Source organism: Meles meles, chromosome 2 (assembly GCF_922984935.1).
Source record: "Meles meles chromosome 2, mMelMel3.1 paternal haplotype, whole genome shotgun sequence".
Taxonomy (NCBI): domain Eukaryota; kingdom Metazoa; phylum Chordata; class Mammalia; order Carnivora; family Mustelidae; genus Meles; species Meles meles.
The window spans coordinates 174,086,632-174,105,759 of record NC_060067.1 but is presented as its reverse complement, the minus strand read 5'-3'; the positions used below and the strand labels follow the sequence as shown (position 1 = coordinate 174,105,759).

The 19,128-nt window shown below is 34.6% G+C and overlaps 1 protein-coding gene across 1 annotated transcript in view; it reads left to right on the top strand.

Moving 5' to 3' along the window:
- The window catches only part of ADAM2 (ADAM metallopeptidase domain 2), a 137,290-nt gene extending 119,194 nt beyond the window's left edge, over positions 1 to 18,096 (top strand). Inside the window, exons 17-21 of the mRNA XM_045998251.1 lie at positions 7,202 to 7,279; positions 7,504 to 7,639; positions 15,931 to 16,083; positions 17,543 to 17,604; positions 18,001 to 18,096. Of these exons, the coding sequence (XP_045854207.1) occupies positions 7,202 to 7,279; positions 7,504 to 7,639; positions 15,931 to 16,083; positions 17,543 to 17,604; positions 18,001 to 18,096 (525 nt within the window). The remainder of the gene's footprint in view (positions 1 to 7,201; positions 7,280 to 7,503; positions 7,640 to 15,930; positions 16,084 to 17,542; positions 17,605 to 18,000) is intronic.
- The last annotated feature ends 1,032 nt before the right edge of the window (positions 18,097 to 19,128 follow it).

Sequence of the window (19,128 nt, the reverse complement as noted above, 5' to 3'; positions counted from 1 at the left end):
ATTTGCATTTCTCTGATGATGGGTGGTGTTGAAAATCTTTTCATGTGTCTCTTGACCACCTGGATGTCTTCTTTGAATAAATGTTCATCATGTCTTCTGCATATTCTCTAATAGGATTATTTGTTTTTGTGGTATTCAATTATATAAGTTCTTTATATATTTCCGTACTAATCTTTTATGGATGCTATTTTTTTCTTTTTGCATACAACTGTTCAGTTCTAACACCAGTTGTTGAATGTAATTTTTTCCCATTGCATAGTCTTGCATCCTTTGTTGAAGATTAGTTGACCATATAATCATGGTTTTATTTCTGGGCTCTTTGTTCCATTGATCTCTGTCTCTATTTTTGTGCCAGTACCATTCTCTTTTGATCACTACAGCTTTGTGATATATTTTGAAATCTGAGATTGTGAGAGCTCCAGTTTTATTCTTGTTTTGCTTTTTTTTAATGGACTGTATGCAAAATCTTTAATATGAACATTTTTTCTTTATTTACCTAGACTGTAAGTTAAATAGAGCATCTTTCAGATGTATTTATTTTATTTTATTTATTTATTTGACAGAGAGAGAGATCACAAGTAGGCAGAGAGGCAGGCAGAGAGAGAGGAGGAAGCAGGCTCCCTGCAGAGCAGAGAGCCCGATGTGGGGCTCGATCCCAGGACCCTGAGATCATGACCTGAGCCGAAGGCAGCGGCTTAATCCACTGAGCCACACAGGCGCCCCTTCAGATGTATTTTTTAAAGATTTTATTTATTTATTTGCGTGCATGAGAGAGAGAGAGTGGAAGACCAGGAGCAGGGTGGAGAGGTAGAGGGGGAAGCAGACTCCCTCTGAGATGGGAGCCCAATGTAGGACACAATCCCAGGATCCTGGGATCATGACCATAACAGAAGGCAGATTCATGACCTGAGCAGAAGGCAGATACTTAAACAACTGAGATACCAGGTACCACTCAGATGTATTTTAAGCATCTACATTTTGTTTTGAGATATGGATTCCCATTTTTATTAAACCTGAATTACTATTAAATCACCAGTACTATTGAAGCAAACTTCTAATTTTTCCCCAGAATTAATTCTTGCATTCACACTATTGCCAGGTCAATTTGAATTACCTTTTTAAGATGATTAAAGTACATGACTCCATCCCACTCACTCACCCTATAACTCAATTCTAGCATATTCCACCTATGTGATTTCTTTTCTTAAAAAAAAAAAGGTCTTAACTTACTTGATGATATAACTTTTTTAAACTCTATACCAAATGTGGGCTTGAACTCAGGACCCCCAAGGTCAAGAGTCCCATGATTTACCCACAGAACCAGCCAGTGCCCTTTGATATAACTTACTGCCTTTAGTATAAAATCTCTTCTCCACCTAGAGGGCAAAGAATAAGTCTTCATCATTGGCCATAAATGCACAAAAATATTCTAACTATTGTTAAATAGAACATAATTAGATAGTGTTTGTTGCATATTTATTATGGGCCCTACTGTATATATAGGCTATTTCCTTTAACTCAACAATTCTAAGAGGTAAATATTGATATTAGAGGAAGCTAAAACTTAAGGAGGCTATTTATGTGCTCCAAAACACACAGCTGGCAATTAAATTAAATGTGACTAAAGCCAAGGTCCATCTGCTTCCAAAGCCCTGCTGTTAACTACCACACCAATATTTCCCAAACTTGCTTGATTCTTAAGAATAACCTGAAGCTCCACTCACAAAAACAGATTCCCAGGCACCATCTTAGACCTAAGGAATCAAAATCTCCAGAGGTTACAGCTTTGTTTTTCAAGATTGCTTTGGATATTTGGGGTCTTTCATGGTTCCATACAAATTTTAGTATTTTTCTAGTTCTGTGAAAAATGCTGTTGGTATTTTTCTTTAGAGAGAGAGAGAGAGAGAGAAAATGAGCAGGGAGGAATAAAGGAAGAAGGAAAGAGAACTCTTAAGCAGGCTCCACACTCAGTGCAGAGCCTGACCTGGGGGCTCAATCTCATGACCAGAGATCATAACCTGAGCCAAAATCAAGAGTTGGTTGCTTAGCCAGCTGAGTCACACAGGCAACCCAGATTCTGTTGGTATTTTGATAGAGATTGCATCATTAATCTGTAGACTGCTTCAGATAGTATGGACATTTTAACTATATTTGTTTTTCCAGTTCATGAGCATAGAATATCTTTCTATTTGTGTAATCTTCAATTTCTTTCATCAATGTTTTATAGTTTTTAGAATACAAATCTTTAATCTTCTTGGTTAAGTTTATTCCAAGGTATTCTATTATTCCTAATGTAATTGTAAATGTATTATTTTCTTAATTTCCCTTTCTGTCCCTTCATTATTTGTGTATAGGAATGCAATGGGTTTCTGTATATTAATTTTGTATCCTGTGACCTTACTGAATTCACTTATCAGTTCTGATAATTTTTTGGTGAATTCTTTATAGCTTTCTATATATAGTATTTTGTAATCTGAAGATAATAAAATTTTACCTCTTCCTAACTAATTTTACTTCTTTTTGTTGTCTAATTTCTGTGGCTAGGACTTCCAGTACTATGTTGAATAAAAGTAGTGAGATTGGATATTTTTGTTTTGCTTAAGTCTTGGAAGAAAAGCTGCTAGTTTTTCCCTATTGAGGGTGATATTAGCTGTGTGTTTTTCATATATAGACATGGTTATGTTGAGACATGTTTCTTTAAACCTACTTTGCTGAGGTTTTTTATTATGAATGGATTTTGTACTATGTCAAATGCTTTTCTACATCTATTGAAATGATCATATGATTTTTATACTTTCTTTTACATTGACTTACATTACATTTTCACATTGACTGAGTTGTGAATATTGAGCAATTCTTGCTTCCTGGGAGTAAATCCCACTTGATTGTGGTGAATGATCTTTTAAAATATATTGTCAGATTCAGTTTGCTAACATTTTGTTGAGTAATTTTTTGTTTGTTTATTGAAGATTTTTGCAGCTATGTTCATCAGAGATATTGACCTGTAGTTCTCGTTCTTTCTTCTCTCTCTCTCTCGTAGTGTCTTTATCCGGTTTGGTTAGGGTAATGCTGACCTCACAGAATGAATTTGAAAGTTTTCCTTCCTCTTCTTCTTCTTCTTGAAAGTTTTCCTTCCTCTTCTTCTTCTTCTTCTTTTTTTTTTTTTGAAATAGTTTGAGGAGAATAAGTATTAACTCTTCTTTAAAAGTTTGGTTTTAAAAGTTTGACAGAGTGTTAATGAGGGAGGAGGAGAGGAAGAGAATGCTCAGGCAGACTCCTTGCTCAGAAAAGAGCCTGACATGGGGCCCTATCCCAACCCCAAGACCATGACCTGAGGCAAAATTGAGCTGGATACTCAACTTACTGAGCCACCCATCCCTGTATCTTTTGATTGGAACATTTAGTCCATTTACATTCAAAATAATTACTCATAGTTATGTACTTACTACCATTTTGTTACTTGTTTAATGGTTGTTTTTGTCATTCTCTGTTCCTTTCTTCTTGGTCTCTTCTTTCATGATTTGTTGGCTTTCTTTAGTGATATATTTTATTTTATACACCTTTATTACTGGTTTTTGATTCATGGTTATCACGTTTATATATAGCATAACCTGTATATACCAGTCTATATTAAGTTGATGATTGCTTAAGATTGAACCCATTATTTACACTTTTTAAATTTTTGGTATGTAGTACCATCCTTTTATTTTGTGAATCCCTTGACTCATTTTTAAAATTGTATTTTTAAATTTAAATTCAATTAATTAATACATAAAGCACTATTAGTTTCAGAGGTAGAGGTAATTTATTAATCTTATATAATACCCAATGCTCATTACATCACATGCCCTCCTACTTTGACTCATTTTTATAGATATACTTATTTTTACTGCTTTTGTGCTTCCAACTTTTCTTATTCCTACTTGTGGTTTTTCCTTTCCACTCACAGAGTCCCCTTTAACATTTCTTGTAGAACTGGTTTAATGGACATGAATTCTTTTAACTTTTGTTTATCTGGGAAACTCTTTATCTCTCTTTCTATTCTGAATGAGAGGCTTGCTAGATAGAGTGTGATCAAAGCTTTTTCTTTTATTCTTTCAGTATTTTGAATATATCATACCACTCTCTTCTGGCCTGCAAAGTTTCTGCTGAATAATCAACTGATAGCTTTATGGGGTTTCTCTTGCATATAATTGTATTCTTTTCTCTTGTTTCTTTTAAAATTATCTTCATTACTTTTCTTTCCCCTCACTCACCATATCTCTTGGTGTAGACCTTCTCAGATTGATTTTGTTGGGGGCTTCTTATACCTCTTGAGTATGGATTTTTGTTTTCTTCCCTAGATTCAAGAAGTTTTCTACCATTATTTCTTCAAATACATTTTCTGCCAAGTTATCTCTTTCTGGGATCCATAATGCAAATGTGGTTTCACTTTTAGTGTTGCTGGGTTCCCAAAGTCCATTTTAATTTGTTATTATTATTTTTTCTCTTATTCACTTGATCACTTACATTACTCTTTTCTCGAGGTTGCTGATACATTCTTCTTCTGACAGTCTATTATTTATCCCATCTAGTGTATTTTTGAAATTTATTTATTTATTTATTTGAGGAGGGAGAGAGAAAGAGAGCAGAAGAGTTGAGAGGGAGGAGAGGCAGAGGGAGAGAGAGAAACAGGCTTCCCACTGAGCAGGGAGCTGGATGTGGGACTTGATCCCAGGACTTTGGGAGCATGACCTGAGCTGAAGGCAGACAGTTAACCAACTGAGCCACCCAGGTGCCCTCTCTAGCCCATTTTTTTTTTTAATATACTAATAATATTTATTTATTTTTTTTTTCAGCGTAACAATATTCATTCTTTTTGCACAACACCCAGTGCTCCATGCAAAACGTGCCCTCCCCATCACCCACCACCTGTTCCCCCAACCTCCCACCCCTGACCCTTCAAAACCCTCAGGTTGTTTTTCAGAGTCCATAGTCTCTTATGGTTCGCCTCCCCTCCCCAATGTCCATAGCCCGCTCCCCCTCTCCCAATCCCACCTCCCCCCAGCAACCCCCAGTTTGTTTTGTGAGATTAAGAGTCATTTATGGTTTGTCTCCCTCCCAAATGAAAGAATATTTTAATTTTTTTAGAGACAGAGAGCACAAGTGGTGGGGAGGAGCAGAGGGAGAGGGAGAGAGAGAATTTTAAGCAAGCTCCACTCTGAGTTTGGAGCCCAGAGCTTTATGCAACGCATGATGCAGAGCTTGATCTCACAACCATGAAATTATGATCTGAGCCTAAATCAGAGTCAGATGCTTAACCAACTCAGCCACCCAAGGACCCCTTTAATGTGGTTATATATATATTTTTTAATTTCTTTTCAGCATAACAGAATTCATTGTTTTTGCACCACACCCAGTGCTCCATGCAATACGTGCCCTCCTTAATACCCACCACCTGGCTCCCCTAACCTCCCACCCTCCGCCCCTTCAAAACCCCCAGATTGTTTTTCAGAGTCCATAGTCTCTCATGGTTCACCTCCCCTTCCAATTTCCCTCAACTCCCATCTCCTCTCCATCTCCCTATGTCCTCCATGTTATTTGTTATGCTCCACAAATAAGTGAAACCATATGATACTTGACTCTCTCTGCTTGACTTATTTCACTCAGCATAATCTCTTCCAGTCCCGTCCATGTTGCTACAAAAGTTGCGTATTTAAAAATAACTTTCTATCACTTCATTTTCTTCCTTTGATTGGGGCATGTTTTTCTGTTTCTTTTTCTACCTTTTGATTTTTTGTTGAAATTGGACATTTGAAAAAACAGACACTTCTAGTGTTTACAGACTGACTCTGCTGGGGCAGTTGGGTGTGCTCTGAGCCTTGGGATCACTCTGAGAAGAAAGTTTGTGTACTTCTCAGAACTTTTGTGGTTATGCTTTTTCCCTAAGCCTCCCTGTGGCTTTTTCAAATTCTCACATACATGGATGCTTTCAAATGTCTATTTTTCCAAATAGTCTCATGCCAGCCTCTCTTTGGGGCTTTAGATGGTCTATTGTATGTCTTTACCCATAATGTTTTGCTCCAGGTGTCTGTCTGAAAGTCTTAGTCCCCTTGAAGCTCTCCTGAGCAGTGTTCATTGTTTCTCCCTATCTGAGATTTAAATTAGGTGGAACAGAGACCAGTCGTTCAGGCAGCTCCCAGGCAAATAATAATATTGAAAGTAAGTTTTCCTCTGCTCCCTTCAATTCAAAGGAATTTATTGTGAACTCAGCAGTTTCCTCCTCCAGACCAAGACTGTGTCATGCTGGGGAAGGAGTGGGGCAAATTTGATAAAAAATACCACACATTTTTCTACCATTTTGAATGTGTTTATTTCTTGATTGGGCCTTTTCTTGGTTGTTGTAGGCCATTGTTTTTCCAGTATTCCCATTTTTTTTTGTTTACTGGTTGTTTTCAGGGCAGGCATGTTTTAGGACTCAATCATATAGTGAATTAATGATTGAATGGCTAGTCTTTGTGTAGCAGCTACACTGTTGTTAATATTTCTCAAATTTCTATACTATATTTCAGTGTAGAGTAATTTTAAATATTATTTCTTTTCCTATAAGTACTTTGTCTTTCATTCCTATTCTTTTTTTAAAATATATTATTTATTTATTTAGTGGAGAGGGGCAGAGAGAAAGACGGAGTGAAACTTAAGCAGACAGACTCCATGCTGAGTGTGAAGCCTGATGCAGGGCTTGATCTCATAACTCTGAGATCAGGCCTGAGCTGAAACCAAGAGTCAGAGCCTTAAAAAACTGTGCTAGTCAGGCACTCCTCACTTCTATTCTTGATTAAGTCCTGTTCAACATCCAGACTTGATGAGGATGTTAAAACTGTTCTCACATATGAGATAAATAACCTGTTCTTTATTTTTTCATTAAAGCATTTTTACTACAATATTTGTGACATATTTATCTTCACTTTTATTTCATGTCCATACATTTTATCCCAGTATAAGAACAGAGGATACTTTTGTTGTTTTCTTTATTATCAGATAATCAGAGTCTCATCTAGTGCTAGAAACATAGTAGCACTATAAAATAATCACTTAGTGTATTAACACTTTTGCTAAATGGATGTCTCTTATGACAGAATAATATAGAATTCTTTTAGCAAAATGACAAATACAGATGTTATTTCATATGTTAATTTATTTTGGCTTATTTTCATTTTAGGTTTGTAGGAATAAAGAATGTGTAGATGCTGCATACTTGAATTATGACTGTACTCCAAAAAAATGCAATGAACAGGGAGTAAGTACCAGTATTATGATGTGAGAATATAAATCATTGAGAATAATAATAGAATGTAAACACATAACAGCATGTACACACACACACACACACACACACTTATATACTCATAAACCACATAACAAGATTGGCCTTATTTTACCTAAGTATTATTTTTCAAATTCTACTGAACACAAATAATTATACCAACCTATCTCATAAGGTGATATTTCTCCTGGTTTCAGATATGCAATAATAAAAAGAACTGTCATTGTAACCCCAAATATTTACCTCCTAATTGCCAAACTACTTCTGACACATGGGTTGGTGGGAGTATTGACAGTGGCAATTTTCCAGGTGCATCTAGTGGTCTCTCTTCTGGTAAGTATTAATGGCAAAATTAAAATATAACTAAAACTATTTTAATGTATTAAATTGAATAAATAACATTTTATTTATTTGTCTGCCAATCTATATTTAAATTATGTATAGACATCAAATAGTAAGACATATAAACTAACTTATGTTTTACTGTAGAGAGTAATGTAACCTATGTAACACACATTATAAATAAGGTCTATCAGTAAAGGCCCAGCCAGTGAAATAGAAATGACTTTAGTCCTTCTCACAGAAGGAATTCAGTATAAGGCATTAGCTAACACATAATGGCAGAGTTGAAAGCCCATCAGAGAATCATGAGGCAACACAGGTATCCACTACTACTTCTTAGATCTAGAAGAACAATGGGAAGAAGGTGGTATTACTAGAACCAGAATCTGAGGCACCTTCATGACTATAACTATGACATATAACTATGGTCAGGGATACATACTGGGATCTAAATCTTTGGGACAGGCACTGTCCAGCATAAGGTAGAGTTATAGAGTATATGCAGCCACTATGGGAGATGCTGTGGAGGCAGGGGGATAAATATCATAAATATTTCATTATTCTGACTTTCCAAATGTTATCCAGTTATTCCTATTGGCCAAATATAACTAAAGTCTAAAGTAGTTTCCTACTTTTTTTTTTTTTTTTGGTCCAAAGAGAATTGGGTTTTAGAGTAACCCAGCGTATCCAACAATGCTTAGGGCCAGACTATATATGAAAACTTAAATTTAGGATAATTAAACCATATTTTGAGCACACACATATCATTTCAATTTGACCTTAGTGATGTTGTTGATCCACAAAAAGTACAGAAGTGAGATTCTGACTGGGTCTTTTAGAATACTAATTCTTGCAACTCTCATTATTGGAACACATCTGTTGAAAATCATCTTCCCAATTTGAAATTTGATTACATCGAGACACAAAATGCAAATTCCCCAAATTCATGACAGACAAAATGAACAAAATGAACAAAAGTAAATGATCATTTTAAAGTACTATATTTGGGGATGCCTGGGTGTTTCAGTTTGTTAAGTGTCTGCCTTTGACTCAGGTCATGATCGAGTCCCCCGTAGGTTTCCTTGCTCAGCGGGAGCCCTCTTCTTCCTCTGCCTGCTTCTCCTTCTGCTCCGCCACTCCCTTTGCTTGTGTTCTCTCTCTGACAAATAAATAAATAAAATATTAAAAATATAAATTACTACATTACTAAGAAGTTTCCTGCATGTCTTACATCTTTCTCTCTGTATAATATATATATATGAAAACATCTTTGTGTGTGTGTGTGTGTGTGTGTGTGTGTAATAGAAAACAATTTGATAATCAGATGGTATATTTATATAAAAAGAATCTAAGACATTAAGGCATTAGCTTTGGAACTGAATGTTGCACAGAAGGTAGAAAGACCTCTAGGAAACTGTTGAAGACTTTTAGTATATTGTTGAAATAGTCTTGAGAAGACTGTTGGTGAGCAATCCAAAGACAGCTTAAAAACATGTTATTAGATGTTGGAAAAATAGGGACATATATTATGAAATGGTAAACTGTTTGTCATCACTGCTGCCTGTGGTAATGTGGAAAGTAGAATTCATTGGTTTTGGTCAGCAAGATTTCCAGGTAGATTGTAAAGATTTCCAGAATGTGATTTAAGTAACCTATGATAAAACATGAGAAGACAATAATAATTGATGGAAAAATACTTCAATTTTTCAAGTACAATGTAGACCAAACATAAAGACAGAATTTGGGGGTTTTTGGTTTCATTTGGATTTAGTTTAAAAATGAAACATTCTTGGGGCGCCTGGGTGGCTCAGTGGTTTAAGCCACTGCCTTCGGCTCAGGTCATGATCTCAGGGTCCTGGGATCGAGTCCCACATCGGGCTCTCTGCTCAGCAGGGAACCTGCTTCCCTCTCACTCTCTCTGCCTGCCTCTCTGCCTACTTGTGATCTCTCTCTGTCAAATAAATAAATAAAATCTTAAAAAAAAAAAGAAACATTCTTATCCCTGGACTCTCTTCCAACAAAACATTCTTATTGTAAGAAATGGCTAAAAACTAAATTTGAGATATTGAAAAATAAAATTTGACTTCAAAAATTAAATCAAGCATGTGACTGTAAGACCCCCCCTTTTTTTAAAAAGATTTTATTTATTTATTTGACAGAGAGAGAGATCACAAGTAGGCAGAGAGGCAGGCAGAGAGAGAGGAGGAAGCAGGCTCCCTGAAGAGCAGAGAGCCCAATGCGGGGTTCGATCCCAGGACCCTGAGATCATGACCTGAGCCGAAGGCAGCGGCTTAATCCACTGAGCCACCCAGGCACCCCTGTAAGACCCTTTTTAAAATTATTTATTTTTTATATTTATTAATATTTATATATATTTTTAAAAATTTTATTTATTTGTCAGAGAGAAAGGAAACACAAACGGGGGGAGCAGCAGCTAGAGAGAGAAGCAGGCTTCCTGCTGAGCAAGAAGCCTGATGTGGGACTAAATCCCAGTACTCTGAGATCATAAACTGAGCTGAAGGCAGATACTTGACTGACTGAGAGACCCAGGTGTCCCTATAAGACGTCCCTTCCCAATTTTTTTTAAACCTCAGGAAGGTAGTGATGCATTTTATACATCTTAATCTATGCAAAAGGTCTTCCAAGGGATGTAGTAGAATGCTTCTAAAAACTGTCAAACAATTAGACTATAAAGAATCTTAAATCAGTTATCCCATAGCAGTCTCACCAAGGTTCTATGCAGAAAAAGACTTATCTCAAAAAGATATGTGGATATGGCCTTTGGCTAATGGGGTATATTTTTTATTTGACATAAAAGAAACCCACACATTTTAAAGGATTTATATCAACTCAAAAAGTGATCAAAATAGTATATAAGCTATTTGAGTATCAATTAGGTATGGGCAAGAAGCAAGGCTGATAAAGCTATTCAGTTGTTAAAAAAATGGCTATTCCTTTTGGAAAAGGAATTATAAATCAAAGGATATAACCAAGACACCAGAATTAAAACTTCTTTGATCTGTGGGTTTATAATTTTTAAATGTAACTACCAACAAAATTAAACACCCCTCTCCCTCCACACATTGGTATAGATGGTTTCACAGGTCAAATCCAGCAAATTTTTGAAAGGAAGAAATATCATTTTAAAAACTGGTAGGGGGGCAACTGGGTGACTCAGTTGGTTAAGCTTCTGCCTTTGACTCAGTTTGTGATCTCAGAGTCCTAGGGTCACCTGTATAGGGTTCCCTGCTCAGTGGAAAGTTTGCTTCTCTCTCTCCCTCTGCTCACTTCCCACCCACTCATTCTCTCTCTCTCTTAAAAAAGTAAATCTTAAAAAAAAAAACAAAACAAAACAAGTAAGGGGACTTCTTCACCTAATTGTATGAGGAAAATATAATTCAACATAAAATCCATAAAAGGAAGTTAACACAGAGAAATTACAGAACATTATCTTTCATAAACATAGATGTAAACATTCCTAACAAAATATTAGCTTATCTTCATATCTATCTATATTAAAAGGATAGTAATCCAAATTAGTTGGACTTTATCTTAGAAATGCAAGTCTTCTTAATCACTAGAAAGTCAATCAGTGCAACCAAATCAACAAAATTATTTTTTAAAGTATATGACTTTCTCACTTGATGCATAAAAATCATTTAACAAAAAAATTCAACACCTGTTTATGAATTTTTTTAAAGCAGCAAACAGAAGTAAACTTGATTACTCTGCTAAAAAATTAAAAGGAAACATAGTGTGTGCCTCGGTGGCTCAATGGGTTAAAGCCTCTGCCTTCGGCTCAGATCATGGTCTCAGGGTCCTGGGATCAAGCTCCGCATCAGGCTCTCTGCTCAGCGGGGAGCCTGCTTCCTCCCTCTCTCTGCCTACTTATCATCTCTGTCTGTCAAATAAATAAATAAAATCTTAAAAAAATTAAAAGGAAACATAGCTAATATAGCTTACAATGAAATACACTGTTTTTTTCAAAAAAAAAAGTTGAAAGTGAGGAAACAATATGTTCTCACTATACCTATTCAACATTTTCCCATAAGTCCTAGTCAGTACAATAACAAAAAAGAAGAAATCAGGAGCATAAAGATTATTAGAAAGGATGAAATGAGACTAAGATTTTTTTGTCTTTTTTGTTCTTTTTTAAAAGATTTATTTATTTATTTATTTGACAGACAGAGATCACAAGTAGGCAGAGAGGCAGGCAGAGAGAGAGAGAAGGAAGCAGACTCCCTGCTGAGCAGAGAGCCCAATGCGAGGCTCGATCCCAGGACCCTGGGATCATGACCTGAGCCGAAGGCAGAGGCTTTAATCCACTGAGCCACCTAGGTGCCCCAAGACTAAAATTTTTTTTTTAAACTTTTTATTTATTTCTTATTTCTTTATAAACATATAATGTATTTTTATCCCCAGGGGTACAGGTCTGTGAATCGCCAGCTTTACACACTTCACAGCACTCTCCATAGCACATACCCTCCCCAATGTCCATAACCCCCTCCCCCTCTCCCAACCCCACCTCCCCCCAGCAACCCTCAGTTTGTTTTGTGAGATTAAGAGTCACTTATGGTTTATCTCCCTCCCAATCCCATCTTGTTTCATTTATTCTTCTCCTATCCCTCTAACCTCCCATGTTGCATCTCCACGTCCTAGTAAATACCTAGTAGTGCAATTGCTGGGTCATAGGGTAGTTCTATTTTCAACATTTTGAGGAACCTCCGTGCTGTTTTCCAGAGTGGTTGCACCAGCTTGCATTCCCACTAACAGTGTAGGAGGGTTCCCCTTTCTCTGCATCCTCGCCAGCATCTGTCATTTCCTGACTTGTTAATTTTAGCCATTCTGACTGGTGTGAGATGGTATCTCATTGTGGTTTTGATTTGTATTTCCCTGATGCTGAGTAATGTGGAGCACTTTTTCATGTGTCTGTTGGCCATCTGGATGTCTTCTTTGCAGAAATGTCTGTTCATGTCCTCTGCCCATTTCTTGATTGGATTGTTTGTTCTTTGGGTGTTGAGTTTGCTAAGTTCCTTATAGATTTTGGACACTAGCCCTTTATCTGATATGTCATTTGCAAATATCTTCTCCCATTCTGTCAGTTGTCTTTTGCTTTTGTTAACTGTTTCCTTTGCTGTGCAAAAGCTTTTGATCTTGATGAAATCCCAATAGTTCATTTTTGCCCTTGCTTCCCTTGCCTTTGCCATTGTTCCTAGGAAGATGTTGTTGCGGCTGAGGTCAAAGAGGTTGCTGCCTGTGTTCTCCTCAGGATTTTGATGGATTCCTTTCTCACATTGAGGTCCTTCATCCATTTTGAATCTATTTTCATGTGTGCTGTAAGGAAGTGGTCCAATTTCATTTTTCTGCATGTGGCTGTCCAATTTTCCCAGCACCATTTATTGAAGAGGCTGTCTTTTTTCCATTGGACATTCTTTCCTGCTTTGTCGAAGATTAGTTGACCATAGAGTTGAGGGTCGATTTCTGGGCTCTCTATTCTGTTCCATTGATCTATGTGTCTGTTTTTATGCCAGTACCATGCTGTCTTGAGGACAACAGCTTTGTAATAGAGCTTGAAGTCCGGAATTGTGATGCCAAGAACTTTGGCTTTCTTTTTCAATATTCCTTTGGCTATTCGAGGTCTTTTCTGGTTCCATATAAATTTGAGGATTATTTGTTCCATTTCTTTGAAAAAAATGGATGGTATTTTGATAGGGATTGCATTAAATGTGTAGATTGCTTTAGGTAGCATAGACATTTTCACAATATTTATTCTTCCAATCCATGAGAATGGAACATTTTTCCATTTCTTTGTGTCTTCCTTAATTTCTTTCATGACTACTTTATAGTTTTCTACATATAGATTCTTATCCTCTTTGGTTAGGTTTATTCCTAGGTATGAGACTAAGATGTTTTAAAGTACATAGAAAATCCTAAGGAATCTGCAAAACACTTTTAGAAATAATATCTTTTGAAAAGTCAAAGGAAATTTTCAGTCAGTAATATCCAAGATATATAAAGAACTTATCAAATTCAACACACAAAAACCAAATAATCCAGTTAAGAAATAGGCAGAAGACACAAATAGACATTTTTTCCAAAGAAGACATACAATTGGCCAACAGACATATGAAAATATGCTCCATATCACTTATCATCAGGGAAATACAAATCAAATTACAATGAGATATCACATCATACCTGTCAGAATGGCTAAGAGTGGCAACACAGGAAACAACAGATGGTGAGGATGAGAAAGGGAAACACTTTTACACTGTTGGTTGGGTTGCAAATTGGTGCAGCCACTCTGGAAAACAGTATGGAGCGTCCTCAAAAATTGCAAATTAGAATTACCCTATGACCCAGCATTGCACTACTAGGTATTTATCCAAAGGTCACAAACACTGATTTGAAGAGACACGTGGACCCTGAGATTTATAGCAGTATTATCTACAAAAATATTTATAATTATCTACAAAAATTATGGAAAGAACCTGAGTGTCCATCAATTGATAAATGAATAAAGAAGATGTGAGATTAGATAGATAGATGATAGATAGATCAGATAGATGATAGATGATAGATAGAAAGAAGATAGATATAGAAGATGTGAGATTAAATAGATAGATGATAGCTAGCTAGCTAGATATAGATAGATGATAGGTAGATGATATAGATAGATATAGATAGATAATGAAATATTACTCAGCCTTAAAAAAGAATGAAATTTGCCATTTGCAATGATGTGGATGGAGGATGGAACTAGAGTGTGAAATGCTAAGTGAAATAAATTAGAGAAAGACAAATACCATATGATTTTACTCATGTTGAATTTAAGAAACAAAACAGATGAATACGGGGAAAGGGGGGGAAATAGAAGGAGGAAAACCCTAAGAGACTTTTTAAAAGAGATTCTTAATTATAGAGAATAAAAATGAAGGTTACTGGAGAGAAGGTGGGCAGAGGATGATTTAAATGGGTTATGGGTACTAAGGATGGCACTTCTGTTGAGCACTGGGTATTATATATAATTGACAAATCACTAAATTCTACTCCTGAAGCCACTATTACACTATATGTTAACTAACCAGACTTTATTTTTTTAAGACTTTTAAAAAAAGTCTTTATTTATTTATTTGACAGAGAGAGAGAGAAAGAGAGAGAGATCACAAGCAAACAGGCAGGTAGAGGGAGAAGGGGAAGCAGGCTCCCTGCTTTATATATTAACAACTTGATTCTAAAATATTTGCAAAAAGTGGCAGAATAACCCCCCAAAAAAATCCCAGAAAAAGAACAAGAAGGACATCTTTGTCCATTTGGCTTATATTGCATTTACTTTATTATATATATTATATATATATATATAGAGAGAGAGATTATATATAGATTTGATATATATAGATTATATATTATAGATTATATTTAGTGTGGCATTGGTAATTATATCTATTGCTTTGTGGTTAATCAATTTTTCAAGGAAAATATAGGTACTTCAATGAAGGAGGAAATCAGTTCAAAACATCATACTGTAAGAATTGAATATCCAAATAAGATCAAATGACACTTAAAATTTCAACTTACTTAACAGTTTATAAGAAGTAAATCATAAATCTGAACTTATAAATGAAAAGTATATATTTTCTTGAAAGAAGCAGAGAAATGTCCATATGACCTTAGAATAAGCAATGATTTCTTAGGTAAGACATGAAAATACATATCAATACAAGAAATGAAAGGCAATTTGGACCTCATGAAAATGTTATAACATGTACAGTATTTACTAAAAATAGGGTATTGAGAAAAAAGTGTTCTTTACAGAGGTCACACTTTCTTTTCATCTATATTATTAAACTGTTCTGAAAAGAAACTGTGAAATAAAAAGTTCTTAATAATGAAGCAAAGGAATATTATGGAAGTTAGAAATATTTTGGAGGTGTCAACTTATCTACTTTATTTAAAAACATGTTAATTATAAAATTATAAAAAAGTTAAAATTTCATATGTTAATAGTCATATTAAAATATAGAAATGTGGGGCGCCTGGGTGGCTCAGTGGTTTAGGCCTCTGCCTTCGGCTCAGGTCATGATCTCGGGGTCCTGGGATCGAGCCCCGCATCGGGCTCTCGGTTCAGTGAGGAGCCTGTTTCTCCCTCTCTCTCTGCCTGCCTCTCTGACTACTTGTGACTTCTCTCTCTCTGTCAAATAAATAAAATAAAAAAAAATATAGAAATGTCTTTGTTATATTCCTGGTAATTGCTTTTAAATCACTGATGTTTTCTCTCCTAGAAAGAAGATACATTGAGGATATTTACCATCTCAAACCTACCAGATGGCCATTTTTTTTACTTATTCCCTTTTTCATTATTCTCTGTGTACTGATAATCACACTTGTAAAAGTTTATTTCCAAAGGAAAAAATGGAGAACTGAGGAGTATACAAGTGATGAGTATATTGATTTCATATTTCATATGATTTCATATTTAAGGTTTATCACTTTTATAATTTGTTGGCATATATACATGACTTATTAATAAATAACATCATCATGATGTAACTAATAACTCAAAATTAAAGAGAACTTAAATTTATATTTATATGAAAATATAATAATAATATATTAATAATTAGTACAATGGATGACAAACAGAATTTTTCCAAAAGTCAGCAATTTTAATTTTAATCTTATAACTAATTCTGTTTGGGTAAAATTAAGTGGAAATGATTTTTAGTTAATGTTTACCTCCATTTACTTTTTTTAAAATTAATTTATTTTTTCCCTCCATTTACTTTTGATCTTAAGTATTAAATATATATAAGCATTAATACTTTATTCTTTAATATTTATATATTTCAAAGTATTTTATGAATATATATTTTAAAATTTTTATTTATTTATTTGACAGAGAGATCACAAGTAGGCAGAGAAGCAGGCAGAAAGAGAGGAAGAAGCAGGTTCCCTGCTGAGCAGAGAGACCTATATGGGGCTTGATCCCAGGACCCTGAGATCATGTCCTGAGCTGAAGGCAGAGGCTTTAACCCACTGAGCCACCCAGGCGCCCCTGTTATGAATATCTTATAAAAGAATGCACAAATCTTAAAAAATAGTCTTTCAGGCAGTTAAATAGATTGAGAGGTAACTAGAGATAGAAAAATTTAAAAATCAATAAATAATAGACTGAAAAATCCAGTTTGTAGTCAAAGCTAACCTTCTGAAAAAACAGAACAAATAGTTTTTCAGTAATTTTCATTAAAAGACCGTAGAAATCTGAAAATTTGCTTCAAAATAAAAATAATATTAAAATCAGCTTACTTCAGGGAAATTGCTACAAAATAATTTTTGTCTTTGAATTTTATATCTGTGCTATTCATTTTATTTAATATAAGTAAATTTTATTAAAATATTAAAGTTGATAAGATAATACTAAAAGGGAATACATTTCATAGAAATGTTTTGATAAATTTATGGAAAATTGCTGAAATAATGTGTGTGAAATAGTTGACATAATTCAACATTAAAGGAATATTCATATGTTGGATGACTTTATTATGGAAAAACTGATAACATATCTTTGAGGGGGAAAAGCTAGTAAAATTAGTAGAAATAAATATGGCAGAAGATGAATCACGGGAAAGCTTAAGGCTATTTAGCTACTTTTTACAAATATTGAAATTATGAAATCATTTTTAGGTAAACTTGTATTACTGTTTTTTTCTCATGTTAGGATTATTAGTTGAGAGGTGTTCTCAGTGGCAAGATATTCTCAAGTAGTAGCTGGTCTCAGAGTATCAGATCCTAAATAGGATTTCAAAGCTGTTTCAATATTGATAGTGTATACAGAGTTTTGTAGAACAAAGAAAATATAATTTTAAATGGTTATATTTATTTTGAAACATATAGGCAACTTGAAAGTGAGAGTGAGCCTAAAGAGTAAACAGGAAAACAGAATCCATCATATCACAGTGAGTATAAAATAGTTTAGGGGTTGAGACAGAAAATTTAATGTATCAGATAAATGTAAATAATATAAATATATATTAATGATGAGTCATATAGCTACATATAATAAAATTGAATTGGAAAATATTTTTCAATATTGAAAACTAGATCATAGGCACAGTAAACTATAAATGACTTTTTAATTTGCCACTTAAAAACTTCTTTGAGGTATGATCTTTTAAATTTTTTCTAATAATATCTAATCCTTTAGCATTTGTATGTTCAGAAGTTGGTTACAAATAAATCACATGATAGAACTCTATCTTATAATTAGGTTAACCTCATTCTCTTTGTTGAATTGTCATTTTTAACTTGATTGGTCAAACAGGTAACTTTTCCCCTTTTATTTATTCTTCCAGAGTAATTATCTTCAATGGACAGGAAAAATGGAAAAACGAAAACAAAACTACATGCAAGGCCTGATTATCTGGGATTCAAAAACCTGCATATTATAGTTATGATAGACAAGAACATATAGATGATTTTTAATATAAATATAATATACATTTATGTTTATATATAAAATTCCTCAGATGAATTATTTGTAAGAAATGCATACTTATGAGTTTTTATATTACATATTTCTTATTTTTAAAGTTATCTCATACTAGTCATTAGTATGCACTAACTCTGTTATTAGTAGGAATGTGATAAAGTTAATATAATAAATCTAATACCATGACTAAAGCTCACTGTTATATTTTAAATTGCAGTGCTATGTAGTTATGTTATAGTCAGGTCTGTTACTAATCAAAAAACAATGATCCTAAGAATTGGAAAAAATTCTCAATTTTATGCTTCCTGCAAAATACACAACTCAGTTATATAAAGGTTCAAGGTAAAGGATGGGAAGATATATACCACAAAACTTTACACAAAAGAAAGCTTGATAGACTTTAACACTGAAAACATTCATAGAGATAAAAAAATATATAACACAAAGGGTTATTCTTCTTTTTTAAAAGATTTTATTTATTTGAAAGAGAGATATAGAGAGAGAGAGCATGGAGGGGAGGGCAGAAGAAGAGGGAGAAGCAGACTCCCTGCTAAGCATGGAACCTGACATGGGACTCAGTTCCAGGACCATGGGATCATAACCCAAGCCAAAGGCAGATGCTTAACTGACTGAGCAACCTAGATATCCACAAAGGGTTATTCTTAAAAGGAAATTACAATAATACAAATACATTGGTCAGGGTACTCCAGAGAAGCAGAACCAATAGGATACCAGTGCTTGAGAGATGATAGAGGTGATACAGTTGATAGATGATAGATAGATGATTATTGACAGGTAGATGATAGATGATAATAGGTAGATAAATAGATAAATGAGAAGATTTGTTATAGGAATTGTTTCATATGTTTATGGGGGCCAAGAAGTCCCATGATCTGCCACATGGATACTAGAGAACCAGGAAAGCTGGTGGTATAACTTAGTATGGATCTAAAACCCTGAGACATGGAAAGCCAATGGTGTAAGTTAAGGT